General features: G+C 38.3%; 1 protein-coding gene across 6 annotated transcripts in view; it reads right to left on the bottom strand.

Annotated features, from left to right (window-relative positions):
* The window catches only part of ak9 (adenylate kinase 9), a 154,525-nt gene that overhangs the window by 58,300 nt on the left and 69,885 nt on the right, over positions 1 to 26,340 (bottom strand). For 5 of the 6 annotated variants that reach the window (XM_059982957.1, XM_059982953.1, XM_059982954.1 and 2 more), the window contains 8 exons: positions 21,270 to 21,346; positions 20,681 to 20,854; positions 16,007 to 16,204; positions 13,904 to 14,046; positions 10,769 to 10,981; positions 10,171 to 10,440; positions 7,682 to 7,806; positions 4,585 to 4,804 (listed from right to left, as the gene is read on the bottom strand). In XM_059982957.1, the coding sequence (XP_059838940.1) occupies positions 4,585 to 4,804; positions 7,682 to 7,806; positions 10,171 to 10,440; positions 10,769 to 10,981; positions 13,904 to 14,046; positions 16,007 to 16,204; positions 20,681 to 20,854; positions 21,270 to 21,346 (1,420 nt within the window). The remainder of the gene's footprint in view (positions 1 to 4,584; positions 4,805 to 7,681; positions 7,807 to 10,170; positions 10,441 to 10,768; positions 10,982 to 13,903; positions 14,047 to 16,006; positions 16,205 to 20,680; positions 20,855 to 21,269; positions 21,347 to 26,340) is intronic. The other variant, XM_059982955.1, reaches the window with a different exon arrangement.

Here is a 26,340-nt window from a genome sequence, read left to right as displayed (position 1 = left end):
GTAATAACATCTCCTCCTCACTGACCATCAACACAGGCACACTTCAAGGATGTGTGCTTAGCCCATTGCTCTGAATATGTGGCTAGACACTGCTCAAGTGCCATCTATAAACCTGCTGATGACACTACTGTTGCCAAATCTCACATGGCAACAGGGAGGTGTACAGGAGTGAGATTGATCTGCGGGTTGAGTGGTGTCGCAACAACAATCTCTCACTCAATGTCAGCTTCAAGTTAATTGATTGTGGACTTCAGGAAGTGAGGGAACACACACTGTCCTCGTTGAGGGGGCAGCAGTGGAAAGAGTAAGCATTTTCAAGTTCTTGGGCATCAACATCTCAGAAGATTTATCCTAGGCCTAAAACACAAATGCAAACATAAACAAGACACTACTTCATTAGGAGTTTGAGCAGATTTGTTTTGTCACCAAATACTCTTGTAGATTTCTACAGAAGCACGGTGGAGAACATTCTGACTGGTTGCCTCACAGCCCGATAGGGAACCTCTAACAGTCTGTATTGTAAGAGGCTGTGGAGGGTTATCGACTCAGTCAGCTCTATCACAGGCACAACACTCTCCCACCATTGAGGACATCCTCAAGAGGTGGCTGCTCGAGGAGGTGCCACCCATAGTTAAAAATCCCTGTCATCCAGAGCACGCCCTCTTCTCATCACTACCACCAGGGAGGAGGTACAGGAGCCTTTAGACTCACACTCAATATTTTAGAAACACATACTTCCCCTGTCCTATCAGATATCTGACCAGTCTGTGAACTCACGAACATTACTTCATTATTCCCGCTTTGTACTATTTATTTTATGTAACATAGCAACTTCTATGTCTCACACTGTACTGCTGCCACAAAACAACAAATTTCACAATTTACGTCAGCAACAATAAATTTGATTCTGATTCTTCCTTTTCCATTACTACTGCTCCAGCATAATTTTCTAGTGGTCCAGTGTCCATTCTAGCCTTTCTTCTATATGGAAAAAAACTTCTGGCATCCTCTTTTATATTATTAGTAAATTTACTTTTGTATTTCACCTTTTCTCTCTTTTTTAAAGATACCTTTTGTTGGTTTTTAAAAGCTCCCCAATCCTCTAGCTTCCCATGGCTTTGCAAAATTTTACACCCTTTCTCTTGCTTTTATGTTGTTTTTAACTTCCCTTGTCAGCTACAGCCACCTCATTGTCCTTTTAGAATGCTTCTCCTTTGAGTCTTCCAAATTATTCCTAGAAACTCCTGACATTGCTGCTCCACCTTCATCCCTGCTCGGGTCTCCTTCCAATCAACTTTGGCCAGCTGCTCTCTCATGCCTCTGTAGTTACCTTTGTCCCAGTGAGACTCCATTGGATATACTATTCCTGTCTGAAAAAGACCTATTGATTCCAACTCGCTATCTGCTATGTAATAATAAAGCAAAGAAAGCCCAGCAGCGTCTCTACTTTCTGCGAAGGCTGAGGAGAGTCCATCTCCCACCCCCCCATCCTCATCACATTCTACAGGGGTTGTATTGAGAGCATCCTGAGCAGCTGCATCACTGCCTGGTTCGGGAATTGCACCGTCTCAGATCACAAGACCCTGCAGTGGATAGTGAGGTCAGCTGAGAAGATCTCTCTTCACATCTTTACAGATATTTACACCATATGCTGCATCTGCAAAGCAAACAGCATTATGAAGGACCCCACGCACTCCTCATACAAACTCTTCTCTCTCCTGCCATCTGGGAAAAGGCACCGAAGCATTTGGGCTCTAACGACCAGACTATGTAACAGTTTCTTTCCCCAAGCCATCAGACTCCTCAATACCCAGTCTGGACTGACACCAGCTTACTGCCCTGTGCTGTGCCTATAGTATTGTTTATTATTTATTGTAATGTCTGCACTGTTCTGTGCACTTTATGCTGTCCTGGGTAGGTCTGTAGTCTAGTGTAGTTTTTTGTGTTGTTTTACGTAGTTCAATGTAGTTTTGTATTGTTTCATGTTGCACCATGGTCCTGAAAAACGTTGTCTCGTTTTTACTGTGTACTGTACCAGCAGTTATGGTTGAAATAACAATAAAAAGTGACTTGAATTGACTTGACTTAATTAATGCTCTATTCATGATCATTATTGGTCCAATTACAGTCAGTAACCCTGAACACTACATTTTAACAACACAATGACTACTTTAATCATGTGGCACTAAAATGAAATTTTTTTTTGTTCTAATTGTGTTTTTTCTTTAAAAAATTGTGTACTGTTTATGCTTCTTTATGGTTTCTTGTGGATACTGTTCATATGAAGCTGTCCCTGTGGTGCTGCTGCATGTAAGATTTTCATTGCACATGTGTATACATGTGCATATAATAATCAATTCAACTTTGACTTTAATAATGTTCCTCTTGTCTTTAATTTTCCCATTGCAAATCCTGCACCAACATTTGTTTTCTCCTTCTTCTTCAGCTACTCTACTAGTCTGGTGGTCTTCAAATATCTGTGAATGGTTTATTTCCAGGACAAAATATATTCATCTTTGGGAGAGGTAACCAAAGTAACTTCCTGAATGTCACATAATCATATATCACACAATCAAACCTACGGCAATAACTATAATACGGGTTGACCACAAAGTGACATTAATTATAAGCCTTCTTCTTCACAGCCATGAAGTTCAGAAGCAGAAAATCTTCTATTTATTTATTTATTTATTTATTTAAAGATGCAGTGTGGAGTAGGCCCTTCCGTGTCGCTCCAGCAACCCCCCACAAACCAGATTAACTTTAATCTAATTATAGGGCAATTTACAATAACAAATTACCCTACCTAGTATATCTTCGGACTATGGGAGGAAACCAAAGGACCTGAAGAAAACCCACATATTCCACAGGGAGGAAGTGCAAATACTCCTGACATAACAGTGCTGGAATTGACCAATGAACTCCGAAATGCCCTGTGCTGTAATAGCATGGCGCAAACCACTGCGCTATTGTGACACCCATTACTTAGTGGTTTTTTTGTGCTTCAAGGAATATGAGGATCTATAGCTCCCTCTGAAATGACCGAGTTAATCACATTGTGGTGGGCTTGATGGATGGAGCAGACAGAGAAATGACATTTTTCCTTCCCCAAAAGGCAGAAGTGAAACAATATAAGTTCTTAGGATAATTTGGCAGCTTCTTTTACTTCAAAATTGTTTAGGTATTTGGCAAACTAAATCCAAAGTTGGCTGGATAATAGGAGCCAAGACGTAGTGGTCAAGGGGTGCTTTTCCAACTGGAAGCTTGTTACCAGTAGTATAGTACAGAGATCAGTGGTGGGACCTTTGCTTTTTTTCACATACTGTATAAATGACATGATGAGATTTTAGGTAGACTGATTAGCATGTTTACTGACAGCACAAACATTTGTGGAGTAGTAGATAGCAAAGAAGATTGTGAAAGAATACAAAGGAAAGTGGTGGTGAATAGAATTTAATCCAGGCAAGTGTGAGTAATGCATTTTAAGATGTCAAACACAGGATCCATACAGTAAATGGGACAGAACTTAGTAATATTGATGTACAGAGGGTTCTTGCGGTGCAACACAGGTGCATAGAGGATCGAGGAAAGCATTTGGCATGCTCACCTTTATAGGCCAAGGCAGTGAGTATAAAAGTTGGATGTCACTGGAACATTACACCGGAATTTTTATAAAATATATAGGATAAACTACCAGAGTATTTTTTCTGGGATGTAGATGTCTAAACCAGAGGACATAGGTTTAAGGTGAGAAGGGAAGAATTTAAAGGGAACCTGAGGGGCAAGTATTTAACAGAACAATGGTGCTTAGATGCAATGAGCTGATAGGGGAAGCACTGGAGGCAGATACCATTAGAATATTTAAAAGATATTTGGATAGTTACTTCTTTAGGAAAGCTGCAAATGGATAAAAGTCAACACGAAGCACTAAAGGGACCATTTTCATGCTGCATACTTCATGACTCATTATGACTACTTCAATTTAAATTCCTTAACCACTTGTGAGATATGAACTTCGTTCCCTGGATTACTAGTCCTTTCCTCAGGATACTAGTCGCCCACTAACATGACAACAATGATTTTGTACCTCTGGGCTGTGACATGATGGATTCTACATCAGCAAAGGTTGGCACATCACACAGTGAATAAACTAGCTAGGAAATACTATAATACAATGGTTGTATTCTGTCTTCTAGTATTCTGGCACTGAACGTTGGGTAAGCTTCCAGATAAATGATGTGCAGAGTGGGCTGCCTATTTGAGCCCTCTGGTGGATGGACAGAACATTATGGAAACGGCTTGATAATCCTCAATTTATATTGTTATGTAAATACAATGAAAAATAGATTTCATCATTTTAATGAACCTCCAACTGAAGATAGTTTGATCCATCATTAAAGGACCGTAGGCTTTGGGTCACTGAAGATATATAACAAGGCACTTCATACAATTTACTCCTGCAAATGAAACTAATCTAGTAAAGTTTCATATTATTCGATTTACAAGAATTAATGAATAACAAGATGATTTACTGTATTAGATTTCACCGGCAAGCAAAAAATTCTTGATAGTAACAATGCTTACTTTTATTTTTTTCTTCAGTTCTTTTATTTTATTCTTACGTTCCAGCTTTTGGTTACATTTTTCTCTCCACTTTGCCAGTTTTGGAGGAAGCAGCCGATCCAGCACTTTATTGTCTTCGACTTTCATTAGGATGGCTGTGTCTGGCAACAAGCTATTATTTCCAAGGTATTCAACTTCATCTGCTGTGCTTGGGAAACCATCAAGCACAAACCCCTTGGATCTGAAAATATAGTGCTCATCTATAACCATAAGATCTACTGTAGTATGTACATTCTCTGGAATAAGTTTACATAACTTGTGTATTCACATTGTAATTTTATTTACAACGTTAAATTCTTTATTAATTAGTTACCTGTTAACTGCTAATGCTCCAGATATACTGTGCAACTTTGTAATGATGGAGAATGATTTTGCATGCACACTGCACCAAAACACTAGTATAATTTCAGGAATAATATCTTGATTTTCAGGGTTTAGTCACAGAGTGGATTTGATAATGTAATAGTAATCCATAAACCAGAACTAATGAGTTCAAATCCAACTGAAGCATTTGGAGATTTAAAATTCAATTAATTAAATAAGTGTGACATCTTAAAAATAGTGGCATCTGGATATGGCAGCCATGTAAAAATTAACTTGTCCATATATTCTTTAGGGCTTAAATCTGCTTCCCTTATCCAGTTTGCTCTATATATCATTTCAGACTCTCCAATGCAATCTGCCCTCAAATACAGCTGACAAATCACCAACCTTGGGCCTTGTGACTGAGATCTGTATTACATGAACAATTAAATAAAATAACCTAAAAAAATAAAATAATTAAATAAAATAAATACAGATACAATTCATGCTGGACAAATTCTGTTCCTTATAACTAAATAAATAATTGTGTCTTTTTTTGCCATAACATGCAGAAGTATTTCCATCTGTGGGACAGATGAAATCGTTTGATGTACAGAAAATCTCTTTAGTTTTAAAGCCATATTTCATGAGGTTTGATTATTCCATGGTATGGTACTGTTGATTTTGGTAAGTGTCCAGACTTCTTAAGTTAGCTACTGAAATTGATTTGACCCTAGGGTCATTGTAATATGGCCTATCAATTTCCCTGTTACTGAACCTCACAGCATTTTTTTTTATATAACTGGTTGCCATATTAGGATTTAAACATGCAGTGTGGGAATAAAGTCATATGGAGCTTACGCCAAACATTGAAAGGCTTTCCCTTCCTTGAAGAACGTTACTGAAATAGTGATAATCTGGCAAATTAGTGATTTTTTATGCCATCACACAAAATAGCTGATTTATCGAATTCAATACCCTAACTAAGTGGGATTTGAAATGTTAATCTGTGTAAACCCATATAGCTCATACCTTGTAAAAATGTACAAGGGAACTACAAACTAAGAACAAATAATTAGTCACAGATAAAATTAAACAAATTAATATTCCACGAGCCTTTCAGTATAGATATGTATAATCATCTGACAAACTCTATTTCTGTATATACAGTTATCACCGATGTTACAAAGATGAGAGACATGGAAATCACAGTTAATAAATCATTGAAGATTTTAAAATATTTTCAAGAGTCCTTTGCAAATGCAAGTAAGCATTTAAACTGCAAAATAAAAATAATCCAATATTTTTCATTTTCATCTATTACAGGATTGAGAATATTTGACATCCTCATGTTTGTCCTCCATTTGTTTCCCCTTACATTGCAAGGTACTTGATGACTATACGGAGGCGTAATGGTGACTAAAGTAACACTCACTTTTGACATCAACTTCCTGGAATAAGATCCATGATGAAAGGACTATGGCATTGCCCACATTGTTCAAAAAAAAACCTGAAACATCTCACAATGGTGGCTATTTCATTTTAGACACTATGCATTATTTAAACAGAGAAGGGTCAAAGAAGAGAACACAATTCTATATTTTTCAAATTGGGCTCAAGTTTTCCTTAATTTTTCTGTTGTACACATATTTAAATTTGCCTGTCAGTTTACAGAATATTACACAGTTGATGCAGTTTATATCTAATGTTTAGGCTGAGTAGTGCTTAACAGTTAGAAACTGAAAATACATTTACCAAGGAATGAAATGCAGAAGTGCAATCTAGTACTTTTCTACTTCTGTGCAAAACACTCATCATATTATATACTCTTTTGGAGCAAATTAAACCATATTTTCCTGGAAATTACTATCTTGGAGACTCCCAGAATAGCTTTCATAGTTTATTAAATTTAAACAATCTCCCTCAAAAGATAAATGACAGGTCAGCTTTTTTAAACTAAACTCGAATTCAATACCTACAACTATAAGGGATGCAGACTCAGTTGACACTTCTAAGTGCCAGCTCAAACCTACTTATTTAACCTTGTTTTTAAATATCATCTTTTTGTCTTTTATTTTCATGGTTTTTTTAAATTTTATTTTCATATTTGTACTTTATCCTATTGTAAAGCCCCTTGAACTACATCATTTGTGTGAAAAGTGCTCTATAAATAACATTATTATTATTGTTGTCATTATAGTGTGGCTCACTAATGTTCTTGCATTTATCCTTTGAACCTTTAAAACCTGGCACAAACTGGTACCAATTTAAGCCTATCCACTGATCTCCCACCTCTATGCTCCACTGAAGTCTATGGTTTGATACCATCCTCTTATCAATCTCCCTACCCTTGGCTAATTACCTGATTCTCAACCCAAAGTGAGCTCCATTTGAGATAACTACCAACCCCTGGGCAATCCCAACTACACTATCACCCACTAGCCTTTCCAACATTCCTCACCAAGCACTTGCTTAATTAGCAACCTGATGTTATATCACTTCCCCTTAATGTGACTGCCGACTGAACTAACTAAGCTCCATTTTTATTTTCTACAAGTTCTGAGACCCACCTATTAGCTTTACAATCACCCCCCTCCCCTAAATGTTGTCTTGATCTGACTTTCATCTTATTCAGCAGATTTTCATTTGTAAAAAAATGCAGTGCTCATTCAATAGTGTCCAAGCTTGCAAATTTTGTTCTAATGAATTTGAATTAATGTATAAACTCTTAACATCCAAAGTAAATTAAACTCACTTAAATGGCTCTTCATTCCACCATTTTGGAATTAAATTATCAAGCACATCTGGTGGCAATGGTTCATCTTCCATCAAAAATAATTTGATGGCCTCCTCTTCAGGAGTGAATTCCACTTCTTCTTCCTGAAAAATAATACAAAAATTGTGATCAGTAAAACAATTTCGAACAAGCTTTCAGAAGCCAAGCGAAGAGCTCTAAACAACTCATTAATAAAGTGATATGCTCAAGAATATAAGACACATAAACAGACATCAGACAATAGTCACTTGCACCATCCAACATGATTGTGGCAGATGTAGTTTTAGTCTCAACAGCACTTTGGCACTGTCTACAGCAAGGCTTCCTAACCTGGGGTCCGTGGACCCCTCAGTGAATGATAGGGGTCCATGGCAAAAAGAAGGTTGGGAACACCTGGTTCTTCACATCCTCCTTCTTGTAGATATGTTCAAGTATTTGTCAATCTCTGTTTCAAATACACTTTCTTAGAAGCTTAAAGAGATTTGGCATGCCATCAAATGTTCCAACAATTTTTGACTCATGCACTGTTGGAAGTATTCCAACAGTTGCATCATGGCCTGGGTTGGCAATTCCAACACAGAAGTGCAAGAATAGCAGAGAACAGTGAACACAGTCTATCATTGGCACATTCCTTATCACCACTGACAACATCTAGAGGAGGCACTGCCTTAAGAAGATGGCATCCATTATCCAAGGTCACCACCATTCAAGTCATTCCCTCTTCTTGCTGCTACTGTCAGGCAGGAGATACTAAACCAGAAATCTCACACCATCAGGTTCAGGAAGAGCTACTTTTCTACAACCATCGGGTCAATAAATTGACCTGTCCAACCCTAACCCTACCTTAACACTACAGACCACCTCTTGCTCTACTATCCACATATCCCCAATTGTGTCTTTTTTTCTTTTCACTGTTTTGTATAATTTTATGTTTTTTTGTGTCGTCTGAACCATGTACTCATGATGACACTGGAAGCTTGTTTTGCATTGTAATGCTCCTAACTGCACTTGCGCATATGACAATAAACTTAACTTGGCTTAATTTGAATATATTCAATAACTCCATCTCCAAAGCTCTCTAGAGTAGAAAATTCCAAAGAATTGCGACTCTGAGAGAAGAAATTCTTCCACATCCTGTCTGCCATTGGCAACCATTTATTCTAAAATGATGTCTCTTAATTTTATATATCTCATCTTGGGAAAACATCCTCTTAGCTTCCACCCTGTAAATCTCCTTTAGAATTTTATATGTTTCCATATCATTCCTTCATCCTAGGAATCAATTACCGAACCATATCTGCACTGCCTCAAATATTTATCCAATGAAGCTTTTCCCCATGTTCCATTGCACCATAACTCTTCGTTTAAATGGAAACCATCTTGATTTTGAAAGTTATGACTTCTTGAGTTTCCATCACATTTCACACATTGACTCGGTGGGTAGAATAAATTCTCCTCCTTTCTCACTCTGGATTTTTTTTTTAAATTTATCTTAAATTTATATCCTCTGACCATTGAATTATCCCTTTTCTATCCATGCAGTCAAAACTCTGATGAAGATTTCTATAATTCTCATCATAATACGCTCTAAATTTACAATTGCAACAAACTTAGTTCCTCAAACTATCAAAACACTCATCTTTCCTATTATTCGATTACTGAGCAATCAATGCCATAGTCTAACACAGGTCCAACCAGTAACATTCCAGATCATTGCAATTTTAATGATATTTTTGTCCGTCAGAGTCTGTCCTTTTCCACAGGAGTTTACAATATTTCAGAGTTTCCAATTATAGTGTCCTCTGTATCATCTCTATAAATACAAAAGACACCAGCTTGCCCAACTTATCCATGTTACTGGTCTCTCATCTCCAATAGCATCCCAGAAAATCATTATTACATATTTTCGGGTTTTGCTCTCCTTCCTAAAATGTGATGCCCAGCAAAGAACATAATTTCCAACTACAACCTAACAAATAAAGAAATGAACAGCAGGAGATAGGAAGTTCCTCTTAAAAATTATTCCAATTTTCAATGATACTATGGCTGATCTGCATATTATATAAATATCTCACAGAAAATGCTAGAAACATTGAAGAGGTCAGGGAGGATTTATGGAAACAGAAAAAGTTGGAAATCACCACTGAAGCTCTCCTCGCAATCAGCACTAAAACCAAATATTGAACTCCAAAGGTGTGCTAACTCCACAGATTCTAGAAATTGATTCTGCAATGCTTATCAATGGACATCTGTGTAATATAATGAGTAATGAAAAGAGAAAATGGCAGAATTACTCAGTAAGTCAGGTAACATCAATAGAAAAAGTAGTCAAATTAATATTCCAGCTTAACTTTGTCAGATGTGGTTACACCATGTACTAAGCCATCAAGAGAATTCTAAAATATGCTTTTAAGTTGACATTGGTAAAATGTAAATTGCTATGTCCATCTATATAATCTGAGTTCTACCGTTTGCTTTTCTTCAGGTCCATTCTCAATTTTTTCAGGTTGTTCCCCTCGTTCAAGGGCTGAAATGATTGCTAAATCGGCTAGCTCATCCTCTGTTGGTTCATCATCATATTCAGCCCCAATTTTTCTTTTAGTTTTATGCATAATACGTTCTTGGAGAAGTTCAGTGAACTGAATATGAAAGATGCCCAACTTATTTGCCAACCATCTGCTGTGGGTCGTTTTACCAGATCCCCTGGCTCCAAAAACAAATAGTCTCAGTGGAGGTGCCTATTCAAGAACAAAATAAAGCAGGTTAAATGTGTGTGGGTACACCTCATCTACCACATTAGAGTATTTATAAGCTACTTAGGATCCAGTAATCAGGTATATGAAATATATATGAAATATGATGCATGTTTCAAATATTATAATCCTCTATATTATCAAAGGTTTTGCTTTATATTACTGTGATTAGTACGTGTCATTAGGATTTATCACATCAAGTAGAACAAAGACAAAATGAAATTGCTATTCAAAATAAATTTCAGAAAGGCAAGTTTAGAATGACAAATTCATTTAACTCAATAGAATAATATAAGTCCACAAAGGCCATTACCTTCAGAGGTTCTTTTACATTTATGTAATCTTCGGGTCTTTTTAAAAATTTATCCCTAGCATCAGGATTAGAAAAATAGTAATATTTCTCTCGGTATCTAGCAGCACAATCTTGATCACCTGGAAGCAGAACTGCTTTTTCTTTTAAAGCCACAGGGCAGTAATGTTTACTTTCACCCATCTGCCTGCTCTTTCTCAGAGACGCACCTTCATCCTGAAAGGAACATCAAGTGATGTTTAAATTTTGCAGCTGATCACATAACATAACTATTAAAATGATGTCAGTTGGGTAGTTACTGTTATTTGGAATTTTGTTAATTTATTTAAGGAGAATTTGTTCATTTTCTCCTTTAAATTCACCAAGACATTCAGCTATGATGGAAAACAAAAACTAATGCTACATCATCCTGAGCCAACCAGTAGATTAGGCCGACCCTTATTTTGAGACTTGGCCCTGGTTATAGCCACCCCAGCTGGGGCATTTATCCTGTCAAGCCTCTTAATCGAGATTTACAGGGCATTTGAAGACCCTGAGAATGTTTGAAGTCTGGAACGTACAGCCTAAGAGGGTGATGAAGATTTGTTCTCTCAGTCCATTTAAGACATATTTGTATTAAAACTTTAAACACAACGGCATAGAAAGCTATAGGACAAATGCTGGGAAATCGAATTAGTATAGATACTTACTTGATGGCAAACCTGGACATGGTAACTCAAAAACCTGTGTCTGCACTGCAGGGATATGGGGCAAGTTGCTCACTGCAGGAGACAGACCCAACCTCTAACCTTCTCCTGTAGCCACGATATTTATCTGGCTAGTACAGTTGAGTTTCTAGTCAATAGTGAACCCCAGGACATTGATGGTAGGGTACCTACCAATAGTAAGGTCATTCAGTGTTGAGGATATGTGATCAGACTCTTTATTGTTTGAGAAGGTCATTAGCTACCAATTTTGGGCAGAAAAGCTGCTTGCCAATTTTCAGCCCATTTCGGAATGTTACCTTGCAGCATGAGGAATGGGTTGTTTCAAAGTTCAAAGCAAATTTATTATCAAAATGTACATAAGTCATCACAAACAACCTGAGATTCATCTTCTTGCAGACATACATAATAAATCCATAATGGAAGAATAATCAGACAGACAGACAGACATACTTTATTGATCCCGAGGGAAATTGGGTTTCGTTACAGCTGCACCAACAAAGAATAGTGAAGAAATATAGCAATATAAAACCATAAATAATTAAATAATGATGTTAATCATGCCAAGTGGAAATAAGTCTAGGACCAGCCTATTGGCTCATGGTGTCTGACACTCTGAGGGAGGAGTTGTAAAGTTTGATTGCCACAGGTAGGAATGACTTCCTATGACACTCAGTGTTACATCTCGGTGGAATGGGTCTCATAACATCATAATCATAAACGAATCAATGAAAAACTGTACCATCTGGATGTTCAACCTGTGTGAGAAAGACAGCAAACAAAAAAAGAAATAATAATAAAAAATAAGCAATAAATATCAAGAAATGGGATGAAGAGTCCTTGAATAGAGTTCATAGGTTGTGGGATCATTATCATTTCAAATGTGGAGCAGGTGAAGTTAAGTTTGGTTCAAGAGCCTGATGGTTCAGGGTTAATAACTGTTCCTGAACCTGGTGGTGTGAGTTCTGAGGCTCATTCATTCACTAAGTTGTGGATGCGATTGAACATCGTTTTATCCTGGATGGAAGGTAATTGGTGAAGCAGCCAGGGATGGTTGGGCCTAGTATATTGCTCTGAGGATGGCTGGCTTCTTCTTTTGACCGAAGTATGATTTTTAACCACTGGAGTGTTTTCCTTTTGAATTAAATTTTATCAGTGACATTTTGCATGTCAATCTCATCTTGGTTCTACAATTTCCTTTTATTTGGGCCAGGGCTCTGATGAAATTCTGGAGCTGAGTGAAACTCAAATTAGGAATCTGTGAGTGTGTTATTAGTGATAGCTTCCACAGTGTGTTGACAATTGAGAATAAATTAACTGGACAGTAATTAGCTTGACTAGATTTGTGCTGCCTTATGTAGACATAATGTATGCATGCAATTTTCCACATTGTCAGGTAGGTGCCAATGACTATCCTGAGATTTGCAGATGCTGGAAATCCAAGTAACACACACAAAATGCTGGAGGAACTCAGCAAGCCACACAGCATCTATGGAAAAGAGTACAGTCAATGCGAAATGTCGACTGTACTTTTTTCCATAGATGCTGCCTGGCCTGCTGAGTTCCTCCAGCGCTTTGTGTGTGTTGCTCTGGCTTTTACTTTTACTTTGGTTGTGCTTTTACAATTCCAAAAGAAGAAAAGTCCATGTAAAAGACTAAAAATTAGGCTTAACACTATGCAGATTTAGGTTAAAATCCAAAAAATGATTAAAAAAAATATAATCTGCCTGACAGAAGATCAATGCAATTATTGTTAGGAGGAAGTGTCAGAATAGTTTGTAAGTCCTGATCAGAGGACTATATTCATTGCTTTACACTAAGTCAACGAGTATTGATAACAGTAACCTAGAATCTGAAGCTGCATGTAAAATTAGTCATCCTTGCAGAAGAAATCAAAATACAGTTGGAAAACTTTTACAGAGGTAGAAGGAGCAAACCATAGACAGGCACGTATATAATGATTTGAATTTTAAAAAACAATCTATATGTGTTCAATACTCTGTGCACAGAACCATCCATCATTAAGTCAGTCAGATATTATCAGATAATTGGTTATTGTATTATTTAGGAACAAAGAAAGCTTCTCATATCTCCTCTTCCAACAACAATACTGTACTTCAAAATAAATATAATGTGCATATCAAATTAGTTTCCTCAGCAGATAATAAAGGCTTTTTCTTCCTTTGTGGTTTATACTGGATAAGAAAGGGGTTAGTATTTTTTCAAAAACATATACTACAATCATTATAAATTATTAAATTATTGTAAATCTGATTATTGTGTTCTTTTGGTCACATAATTAAAACTGAAATTATCTGATGCCATCATATTCAGTATGGCTCTAAACATATGAACTATAAAGAGAAAAAAATACAGTTTCTGAACATCAGTTGTAAGATAAATGCATCTCTTGCTCAATTTTGACTGTTCTTACTTCTTCTTCTAACTCCTCCTCCATCTCCTCTTCCTCTTCTGCAGCCCCCTCCTCTTCTGCTTCTTCTGCTGCTGCTTCAGCATCTTCATTTTCTTCATCTAAGTCCGCACCAGATAATTCCCAGCCACTGTACTGGTAGGGTTCTGAAAGCATTAATATGTTAGTTAACCTTTGAAACCAAACACTTAACTGAAATGCCATTCCATTTATTTGTTTTATTACTATAACATTTATTTCATTTATTTCTTGATTGCCCGGTTGTTATGGACCTGAAAACTTATTAAATCAATAGTCATCATCATTGTGTGCCACGTCATATGATGTGGGTGATCATGGTCTTCCATCTATGGACCATTGATTGATCTTGGCAAATTATCCTACAGCAGTAGTTTGCCATTGCTTTCTTCTAGGCAGTGTCTTTACAAGATGGGTGACCTCACCCATTATCATTACTCTTCAGAGATTATGTGCCTGGCATCAGTGGTTGCATGACCAAGACTTGTGTTATGCACCAGCTGCTCATACAACATCCGCCACCTTCTCCCATGGCTTCTCGTGACCCTGAATGGCTGGGGGGGGGGGGGGTCGTGGAAGGCAGGTGGCGGCTAAACAGGTGCTACACCTTGCTCAAGGATCACCTGTTGGCTAGCAGAGGGAAGGAGAGCCTCACACTCCTTTGGTAGAGACGTATCTCACCCCTCCACCCTGAAATCAATAGTAGAAATCTTTACCTGATTGTGAAGTATTTCATTTCCTAGTAATTACCATTAAGCCAACTCAAAGATTATGGGCTGGCAGGGTTGAGAGCATTGACAACTACAGTAGAGAGGAAATGCAAATAAGAAGAAAATAAATTCATATTGAAAACACTGATATGGAAGGTGCCTTTTCAATAAGATATGCAATAGAAATAGAAAACGGATGGGAAGCAGTGCCATCAACGTGGGTTTGGAGATCCATAGGATTGTTGATGAACCTATTCAAATTACTGGTAGAAAAATCATGTTTTTCAAAACACGTCAAACAATTTTACAGTAGGTTTATCATTTTGCTATAAAGGAGTATTTTTTATTCTTTCTTTCCCTTTAGCTGCCCCAATCATCATGGATTTTTGTGTGAGAATGATTATCATATGCTTGGGAGTTATGGTGATATTATCCTCTATTTGATTTTAGGCTAGTTAGCAGTGAATAGAGGAAACTTTCAAAAAATCTAAAATTTTAAACAAATTAATAGAAAATACTATTGAATGACGTCTGTGGTGTTTATGTGCCTTTAATCTATTGATAGTTCACTGTTATTCATCTCAGTAAATAACTACAAACTGAAATCAATAAGTAGGTTTTAAATAATTAATATGTAAAGATGAACTTTATTCATGGTTTATAATTGTTTTAGGAAAACTAAGGCTTACAGACACTTTTACATAATTGAATGAAACAATTGTTCATAGCGGGAATATGCTCAAATTGCTGGTGAATATTTTCTTGGTTCAGATACTTGCACAGACAGATATCAAAAGTTAAGCTAACTTCATTGTCATGCACTACACCAAAGAATTTTGATGGCTGATGCTTAGAAGAATACATGAGCTTTGGAAGAACTTAGATTTTGTATGAAGGGACCTAAGGCATTCCCATTTGAAATACGTCTAATATGCTAAAAACATCATAAGGAGTTGCAGGGCTATTTGAATACTCTGCCTACATTCAAAAAGAAAGGAAGAAATTACCAGATTTACAGAATAATTACATATGAGGAACATACCTGTAAATGGATTTAGTAATAAATGAATGAAGAACAGAAAATACTGTAAATCCTATGCAGATCAGGCAATATCAGTAGGGAGAGTACAGAGTTAATGTTTTAGCTCCAAACTCCTTTGTTGGAATTCTGATGCTGCCTAACTTGCTGACTGTTTTCAGCATTTTCTATTATTTATTTCCGATTTCCAGCACCTTCAGGTTTTAGATTTTCATTTAATAACAGATAAACTATTTTTCTCTATATTATTAAATCAGGAAATATAACAATTAAGCATTCTGAAATGTTTGAAAACTGTTTTAATAGCAGACTTTGCATCAAAAAACAAAGTTCACTTACCATTCAAAACTTCAACAGCTTCTTCAAGAAGAGCCTCTGGAGATTTGCCAGCAATCTCCAATGTTCTATTTACAGATGTTGTAAGAACTACATTTAGTAATTTCCAATTCTGCATGTAATCTGAGAGAACCTTGCGATAATGATCCATTTCTGGGCCTTCTGGATAACCTCCCTCAGGAACTTCAGGTAATTTGATTTCTATGTTTGATAATAATTAAGAATTTAATTTACACTTGATAATTTGCCATTTCATTATATTTCTTCAAACAATTTGCACTTATGAACTTAGTAATAGGTTTACCAAATAACATTGTCATTAACTAATTTCTAAATTTGCATTTGCATTCTGGATGACTTTCTTCATATTACTCTTAATGAAAAGAATTATTTAAAATTCTACTGCCCATATCCTGATATGCACTAAGTCCTGTCAATCCATTACCTTTGTGCTTGCTGGCCATTTACTGGTTAAGCAAAGATTCAATGGTAAAATTCCCATCCTCATTCCAAGACTTCCTGTTGCTTTTCCACTCCCTCTCATCTGTTCCTGCACTAAAACATCTGTGCTACTCTTGTTTTTCATCAAGCTCATATTCCTCCAGTAATGGGTGTGCCTTCCTTACTTAATGGTATTTCATTCTTAAGTGGTTTTTTGACATTCCTTTGCAATACTCTAAAACCTACTCTTTGACCAAGGTTTTTGTTATTTCTCAATTTCTCCTTTTTGTGTTGGATGTTATTTCCTTCTGTTTGCCCCTCTAAAGAGCTTTGAAATATTCTGGTTATATTACATTTGCTTTAGATTTATAAATCACTTTGCTTTGATTACCCATTTTGCTAAGTTTGTCTTTGAGATACAGGCAACATTAATAAGGCAGTTTTTATTCCAGATACCTAGGCTACTTGGAGTGAAAACACATTTTTAAAAATGAAACAAGCCACAAGACACTTCAGTTTGCTCCACATTTCAATAAGATCAAGGTGATGGTTTATGTTTAAAAGTGAACTGCTAAATTCAGAGATGTTCTTAAATTAAATAACACAATCTGAACTCACATTTAGCCTCTTACCAAAACCACATGGCTAAATATAGGTCTTTATTGGTCTCAGGAAGAATACCAGGAAAGAAGGAAGATGTAATAGGACCAAGAAAGAATATTGTAAGGGGGTACAAGAGCCTGGTGTAGAGAGTTGAATTCATTGCTCAAAGAATGGTGTGAGAGAACTGAGCTTCAATATCAGGGCCAGTGAACTGGCTAATCAAATAATTAGAGTTGTAGACAAAGTATTAAAAGTGATGGTAAATGATAACAAAAATAAAAACAAATGATAGCCATTACTGAAATGTGGTTATAATGTCACCAAGGATGTAACTATAGATTTGAGCTCTTGATATTTTGGAATGGAAATAGGAGTGGGTGGTTCTGTTTGTAAACAATGAGCACATCACAGTAGTGAGAAATACCCTTAGCTCAGAAGATCAAGATTTAAATCAGTTTAGCCGGAGATAAGAGGTCATGAGTGAAAGTTGCTTAAGGGCCTTCAAGCTGAAGATATACTAATGGAGAGAGTATAAAGAAGATCTACGGATTTTAAGAAACAAACTGCAACAATCATTGGCATACAATATACAAGTTTGTATATTGAGGAAACTATATTGGCAAAGATGACCTCAATAATGAATTCACAAGTATATTTTGAATAGTTACAGATGCAAAAATTTGTGCAACCAAATTGGGGACAAACTATTTTAAACGTTTAATGAGATGCAATTAATTAACAATTTCAAAGTAAAGGTTCTCCAATTTGAATCTGAGAACATTAGATCTGAAACTTGAATAAAAGCTTCAACAAAAGTAGGAGTAACACACACAAAATGCTGGAAGAACTCAGCAGGCCAGACAACATCTATGGAAAAAAGTACAGTCGACGTTTTGGACTGAAACCTTTCTGGACTGGAGAAAAAAAAGCTGAGGAGTAGATTTAAAAGGTGGGGAGAGGGGAGAGAGAACCACCAGATGATAGGTGAAATCTGGAGGGGGAAGGATGAAGTAAAAAGCTTGGAATTTGCTTGCTGAGATGAGGTGGCAGAGAGAAAAGAGGATGGTTAATGGTGGTGGGGGGGGGGAGGGTTGGGGGCCATTACCAGAAGTTTGAGAAATCAATACTCATGCCATCAGGTTGGAGGCTACCCAAATGGAATATGTCGTTCCTCCAGCCTAAGTGTAGCCTGATCACAACAGTGGAGGAGACCATGGATGGACATATCAGAGTGGGAATGGGAAGTGGAATTAAAATGGGTGGCCTCTGGGAGACCCTGCTTGTTCTGGTGGATGGAGCATAGATGAATGACCCCAACAGACTTACTGGTGAAGTATCGCCTCACCTAGGACTGCTTAGGGCCCTGGATGGTAGTGAGGGAGGAGGTATAGACGTGGGTGTAGCACTTATTCCTCTTGCAAGGATAAGTGCCAGGAGGGATGATTGGACAAGGGAGTCGCATAGGGAGTGATCCCTGTGGAAAGCGTAGTCCAGGTAGGGAAAGATGTGCTTGGTGATGGGATTCCGTTGGAGGTGGGGTAAGTTTCAGAGAATTATGTGCTGGACGTGGAGGTTGGTAGGGTGGTAGGTGAGGAAAAGAGGATGGGTTAAGAGCAGACATGCATGAAATGGAAGAGATGTGGTTGTCGGCAGGTTGATGGTGAAGGAAGGGAAGCCACTTTCTATGAAAATGGAGGACATTTCCTTTGTTCTAGAATGAAAAGCCTCATCCTGAGAGCAGATGCGGCAGAGATGGAGGAATTGAGAAAAGGGAATGGCAATTTAACAAGCAGTAGGGTGGCACTAGGTGTAGTCTAGGTTGCTCTGAGAGTCCATGGGTTTGTAATAGACATCGGTGGATAAGCTGTCTCTGGAGATAGAGACAGTGAGATCAAAAATGGGAAGGGAGGTGTCAGAAATGGATCAGGTAAATTTGAGGGCAGGGTGGAAGTTGGAGGCAAAGTGGATGAAGTCGACAAGTTCAGCAAGGGTGCTTGAAGCAGCACCAATGCAATCATCAATGTGGCATAAGAAACCTGCAGGATGGTCACCAGTGTAGGCTTGGAACATGAACTGTTCCACGTAGCTGACAACCAGGCAGGTGTAGCTGGGACCCATATGAGTGCCCATGGCTACAACTTTTGTTTGAAGGAAGTGGACGGAGCCAAAGGAGAAATTATTGAGAGTGAGGACAAGTCTCACTAAGTGGAAGAGAGTGGTGATGAAGGGGAACTGGTTAGGTTTGAAGCCTTCTAATGGGGGTTGGAGTTGTATAGGGATTGGACATCCATAGTAAAAATGAGATGATGGGGGCCAGGGAACTTGAAATCCTTGAAAAGATCAAGAGCATGTGAGGGACTGAATTGGGGGGGGGGGGGATAAAACAGTGTCAAGGTAAGCCGATATGAGTTCAATGGAGCAGGAACAAGCTGAAACAGTGGGTCTACCTGGGCAAGCGGATTTTTGGATTTTGGGTGGGAGGTGTGGGGTTCAGGAAATATGAGGTTGGTGGTGGTGGATGGAAGATCCCCAGAGTCAATAAGGTTGGTGATGGTGTTGGAGACAATGGTCTGGTTTTCCTTAGTGGGATCCTGTTTGAGGGGTGTCTGAGAGTTGGCGCAGGGCCTTGGCAAGGTGCAGGTCAGTACACCAGACCCTCCCTTATCTGCGAGTTTGATGGTGAGGTTAGGATTAGTGCAGAGGAAATGGAGAGCAGAGCATTCAGAAGGAGTGTTGGAATAGGAGAGAGAAGTGTTAAAGTCTGGATGGGTAATACCCCGTTGGCAGTCAAGAGCAGACAAGAGTGGGGTGTCCAGGAAGAGGAGGAGGGTTGAAGACAGGAGAAGGGGTCATCGGTGTGGGGTTAGGAGTCCTCGCAAAAGAAATAGACCCCGAGATGGTGGCGGCAGAAGAAGAGCTCAGGATTGTGGCGGGCGCAGAACTCACTGAGGTGTGGCCACAAGGGGACAAAAGTGTGGCCTTTATTGAGGACAGAATGTTCTGCCTCAGAGAGGGGCAGGTCAGAGGGGATGGTAAAAACCCGGCATGGATGAGAGCTGGAATCGGAGGGGAAAAGGTTGTTAGTAGTATCTGAGGGGAAAGGAGGTTTGGAGTGTTCAGGGATAATGGGATGAGAAGAACAAAAATAGGGTTAACTAAGAGAGTACGTTGAAATTATATAGAATGGTAAGGTTACAGTTGAGGAATGTCAGACATTTATGGAGAACAGAGTTTTCTGTATAGTCCATGAACCCCTTTTTTATTTTGAACCTATGAATACTACCTTTTATTCCTCTTTTGCACTATTTATTATTTACTTTTATTGCAACTTTTAGTTATTTGTTATACCCACACTGTATTGCTGCCACAAAACAGCAAATTTCATGACTAATGCCAGTGACAATAAACCTGATTCCGATTCTGAGATGTTTTGCAATTAAAAAAAGATATAATTTCATTCAAAAATAAAAGCTATTTGAAAAAGATGATCCATCTTCTCACCATCCTTAATTTCCTTCTTTAGGAACCCCTTCACATTGCCTTCAAAGGTCTTAACACTTTCACAAACGTGTTCCTTTCCCTTTCTCTTTTTTTTTGCTTTACTTTGCCAATGTCATCAATGACCAGCCTAACCTGGCTTTGGCTCCGGTTGTTGCTCAGAAGCAGATTCTTGAGGAAATGCAGCTTCTGATTCCTGTGCATTTGCAGATTTTGATTCAAATGAAGGTTTGGTTTCCAGCACAATTTCATGCGTAGATGGTTGATCATCTGATTTAGACTGGGAAGTTGCTTCAATTTCTTCAACTGCTACAGTTCAAATGTAGGATATTATTAAATAGGCATGATGATTTTATTTTGCCAGTCACTTTTTCACATACATATATCAACAAAAAATTTGCAATTAGAATACTGAGAAATAATAAAAGTTTTAAAGTTATTGCACTTTAGGCTTCTTTTTAAAAGCAGGAACAATTTCCAATAAGTAATGCATTCTCCAAATTTAGGGAAGCTATGACTAATAATATAATTTTATCTGAATTTAGGATTTACGCTACAAATAAATTACAAGGTTACATTACTGAAATAACAAACAACTACATATAAAGCTGACACTTTCTTGATCAACTATCTCTAGGAACATGTACAAGTTAAAAGCGTAAAGTTTTCGTCTACATTCAACACAACATAAACCATAATGGTTTTTATAAATAAAGTAACATACCTTCATTTTCTTCTTTCATGTCCAGTGATTCTGACTGTTGGTTTTTTGGTTCTTTTAAACTTTCTAGGGCAGCTTGTCTACAAAATAGCACATCATAAAAATGATTTTGATTCCAGAGTAATTCTTGGGAAAAAATCTGTTACAATATAATTTCCTATATTCCTTCTGTATATCATATTTGAATATGAAAATGATCATCGATTTTAAATCCTTCCCTGGTCTTAATCACAAATCTCTCAATTTCTGTAATCTTCTCCACTCCTGAAAACCTTCGCATTCCTCCAGTTTTAGAGTCTTGTGCATGACTGATTTTAAAAGGGTGAATATTGAAATCTGCCAGTTTGATCAAGGGTTAAACGCTCCAGAACCTGGAGCTGCCTAAATGGAGTTTTTATATTCTCTCTGTAACCACACATTTCTTCCCTAGTTTCCTCACATATGTGTCATAATAAGTAGCAGATAAACTTCTATATAACTGTATTAATATCTCTTTCTGTGGCTCTGAGGCAAATCTTATCCCAATGAATGCAAGTTGTGAGACATTGTGAGCTAGAATTGAAACCAATGGACCTGAAGATAATTTACTGATATGGCAAGGAACTAAATGAGTGGCAGAAGACCAAGATTAGTTAAACAGATTGGTAATCAAACTGGCAGGATACACTTTGTAGTGTCCTGCTACTATTTGCACTGGCATCACAATTATTCATGGTATTTTTAAGTGACTTAGGTGACAGGGTAGAAAAGCCTATATCCATAAGATAACAACACCACACACAAAATGCTGGTAGAACACAGCAGGCTAGGCAGCATCTATAGGGAGAAGCGATGTTGACGTTTCTCCCTATAGATGCTGCCTGGCCTGCTGTGTTCTACCAGCATTTTGTGTGTGGTGTTGTTGTTTGAATTTCCAGCATCTGCAGATTTCCTCATGTTTGCTCTTTATATCCATAAGATGTAGCATTGTGTGCAATGTAGAGGGAAAAATTCAATTACAAGAGATACACTTTAATAAACAAATGGACAAAACTGTGCCAAATTTCAATTTGGATAACCCTTAGATAATCTATTTAGTACCTAAGAAATGTTAAAATGTTTTTTCTAAATGATAATAACTGGATGCAGTCAAAGTCTTTGGAGACTGATTGATTCATTAACATAGATAATTAAAATGTGATATACAGGTGCATAAAACAGTAAGAATGGAATACGAGATTTTACTTCCATAAGATTGGAATACAAGAAGCAGAAGTTATGCTAAAGCAACAGTATGCATTGAATGCACTGACCATTATGAATAACATAATGAGGGACTATAGAGCGAGTGCTATGGTAGTTATTGAGACATCAATAACAAAGGAAATTTCTTTATATTTCACCAGCTTAAAGACCTTAAGTCACCCTGCAGAACAACTCCTACAAAACAATTGCCAAGCCTTCTCTCGTTAACAGAAGCTAAGTTCTAGATATCTCAGCTCTTGAATCATGTCTATTCTTAGTTCTTCATGCTCATACTATTAGCTCAACATGATTGATGTTGGCTGGATGCTATTATATTGATTAGGGAGCTCAGGTACATGATTGGTTCATGGCAGCTGATGTTGCTTTATGACAAAGCTAAGCTGCATCTCATAAAGGACAGGTTAAATGCAATTTAAGAATTGGATTAGGAAACATAGCAGTGAATACAGCTTACTAAATCAAATGTAGAAAGAGCTGACTTCACAATCTTCATGTGTTGTACTGGAAATGTGTCAAGGAAGTCAGAAAGAGGAGAGGTCCCAGCTTTCTGCAAGGGAAATAGATGTGCTTCCAAGTAACTGTGAAAGCACGTGGAACAGATACTTCTCGATCTGAATGCCCAGTGCCACATGCCAAACATTGCCACAAAAATGTAATCAAGGTCACTGAATCATTTGTTTGTATGAGCTATGTCATATGACGTGGGCAATTGTGGTTTTTCCAATACCATTTTTGTTCTTAGCAGGTTCTCCTACAGAAGTGGTTTGCCATTGCCTTCTTTTAGGCAGTGTCTTAAGATGGGTAACCCTAGCCTTTATGAATACTCTTCAGAGATTGTCTGCCTGGCATCAGAGGTCACAGAACTAGGACTTGTGATAACCACCATACAACACCTACTCCAATGGCTTCACATGACCCTAATCAAGGTCACCTTGCCCAAGGGTGACCAGCAGGTTAGTGAGGGAAGGAGCACCTTACACCTCCTTTGGTACAGATATATCTCCACCCTGCCACTCTGAAGTTCAATGAATTCATCTTTAAATTCCACATCACACCAACCATACTCGATTATCATCACACACCTAATTTGTCGTTCAAAAATGTCTATCAATAGGAGCCTTCTCTCCAAAATTCACATGCTCTACACAGTATCCCTTCTGCAAGACACATTTGTTCATACCGACAGCCATGAGAGACACATCAGCCATCTTTATGGTGAAACATTCAATAACAAACTTAACTCTTTCTGGAGGAAGATAGAATCATTGAAAAGTTATAGAACACTACAACAGAGGAACAGGTCCTCTGGCCCATCTAGTCTGTGCTGAACCATTAAACAGCCTAGTTCCATTGTCCTGCACTCAGACTAAACTCCTCTTTATCCCTCCCATTCAAGTACCATCCAAATTTCCATTAAATGTTGAAATCAACCCCACACCTACCTCTCGCATTGACAGCTTGTTCTGCAATCCCACGACCCTCTGAGTGAAGGTGCTCCTCTTAAACAATTCACCTTTCACCCTTAAGCTCTGATCTTGTAGGTTTTCACAAATAAAACAGCAGAGGTGTTTTATGTTTAAGAAAAGCCACAGCGACTCATTTATTGAACACCAAAAACTGAACAGAAAGCATGGTAAAAGTCCTTTATGTGATTAGTTCATCACATGAAACCAGCCTCTTAAAGTGAACTCCAACCCAATTCTGTACATTTCCATCAATTACATTACTCTATACAGTGCCCCACCCCCCAGAATTTACTAATACCAGCATTTTGAACCTGTCTGGAGCTTGGATAAGCCATCCAGCTCAGGTCCTATGTTCCATGGGTGGAGGAACAGCAGTTACCTCTGGCTCATCCAGAAGTGTGTTGACATGCTCATGGTTGTGTCATGTCAGCAGGGGCATGGTAGTGGAATTCTCTTCAACTCTTGGTGGGCCAAGATTTAAGGTGATCTACTAAAATACATTCAGGTTTACCCTTCTTATCTATGATAATAATTTTTTCTCTCCATTCTAAAATGCAGAATGGCCAGCGTAGTGGGGCATAAGGGGATGTCGGTGTGCATCATGGTGGATGAAAATAAAACGGGTGGAATGTAGGTCAACAGGAACTCAAGAGCACTGTATCCCATGATGGGAGGTAGGAATAGGTGCAAAGGAATTGAATTTACTGAGGAGGGTGGAACGTTGTTGAGAGGCCGACCAGGCAGTTTTGACATCAGGAAAAAAAATCACCTGGCACTCGTAACAGTTGCCTGTATACCAATTCAGCTGCAGACAACTACAGGTGCTCTTTTGGAGCTGTTCTGAGCTCCAGTAGGACCCATGGGAGATGATCATACCAACACTTGTCCATCAGGGAAGCACTCAGAGCAGCCTTTAAGGAATGGTGAAACCACTTGCACAGCCATTGGAATGAGGGTGATGCATTGTGGTGTGATGTCACCTAATGCTGAGGTTCTGGCAATTGCAGCTCAGTGGTCTGATATGAAACGGGGACCACAGTTAGAGGAAATATCAGATGGAGTTCCAAACTGAGAAACACAGATGCTGATGAACGCCCAAGCCACGTCTGCGGCTGTTATCAATTCTGGAGGAATAACCACCTGGTGGTACAGTCCACATTGGTAAGGAGGTGCATGAATCGATGGGAGGGGGATAGAAGACCAACAAGGTCCACATTGATATGGTCAATCCATCACTCAGAGACCTCAAAAGGTACCAATGGTCCCTGGACACAATGGTTGATTTTTTGCCGGCTGGCACTCCACAGGTTACAGTCCAATCATGCACATCCTTTCTAAGGCCTTTAGTGTAACCAGTTTCTATAAGGTCATCCAGCCCCATGCAAGAGGTCATGTATAGAGTCAAAAACAGTCCGCCTCCAGTTTATGGGCACTATGGGGCAAGAGTGACCAGCTGAGACATCACACAGGAGAGAAACCCCAGCTTCCTTGAACTCAATGTCAGTTAACTGCATGCCAGTGACTGTGGTTCAGTAAGCCTGGACCTCTGGGTCAGTAGCTTAGTTGGCTGCCATGCTGCCATAGTCAGCCCCTATGTGTATGGCCTCAATGACTGACCATAAGAGGTAATTAGCCATGGCATTATTTTTCCTCTTGATATGTTGTATATCAGTTGTGAACTCTGATATGTAGGCCAATTAGCGTTGTTACTGAGAACAAGGGTCTGATATTTTGGCCAACGCATGCACAAGGGGTTTGTGGTTAATGACTGCTGTGAAATGACAGCCCTCCAGAAGGAAATGAAAATGATGGACAGCCAGATAGAAACTCAGAGGTTCATGGTCAAACGTGCTGTACCCACCGCATTGTCTGAGGCATCAGTAGTAATGGCTATAGATCTAAGTCTTTTAATAGAGTCCATACGTCACTGGAAGGTCTGTGCTGTATTTTTCAACCCAAATGGCATGCACAGACAGTCAAGGAGGACAAACAAGGTTATCACAGCTGTTTTGGGAACATCCTCCAAGCACACAGGTTCCTGATGGTAGCCCCTAACAAGATCGACTTTGGAAAAAATTAACTTTCCAGCTAAGTGAGTCAAAAAGACATAGATGTGTGAGACCAGGTAATGATTGTTAAGGCATCGGTAATTGCCACATGGGCAGCAACCACCATCTGAACTCTCAAAAATTTCACTTTTGAAGGCTGCCCACTTAAAAAGTACACCTTTCCCAGAAAATAACCTGTACCAGTTCACACACTAGATTCTTTCTGATACCATCAAAACCAGGATCAGAATCATTTTATTGCCAGTATGTGAAACATACCAGAATTGATGGTGGTTCAGTGCCAAGCATAAATCA

Source organism: Hypanus sabinus, chromosome 10 (genome assembly GCF_030144855.1).
Source record: "Hypanus sabinus isolate sHypSab1 chromosome 10, sHypSab1.hap1, whole genome shotgun sequence".
Classification (NCBI taxonomy): Eukaryota; Metazoa; Chordata; class Chondrichthyes; order Myliobatiformes; family Dasyatidae; genus Hypanus; species Hypanus sabinus.
Note: the sequence above shows the minus strand (reverse complement) of the source record. Positions and strands in the feature narration are given on the sequence as shown.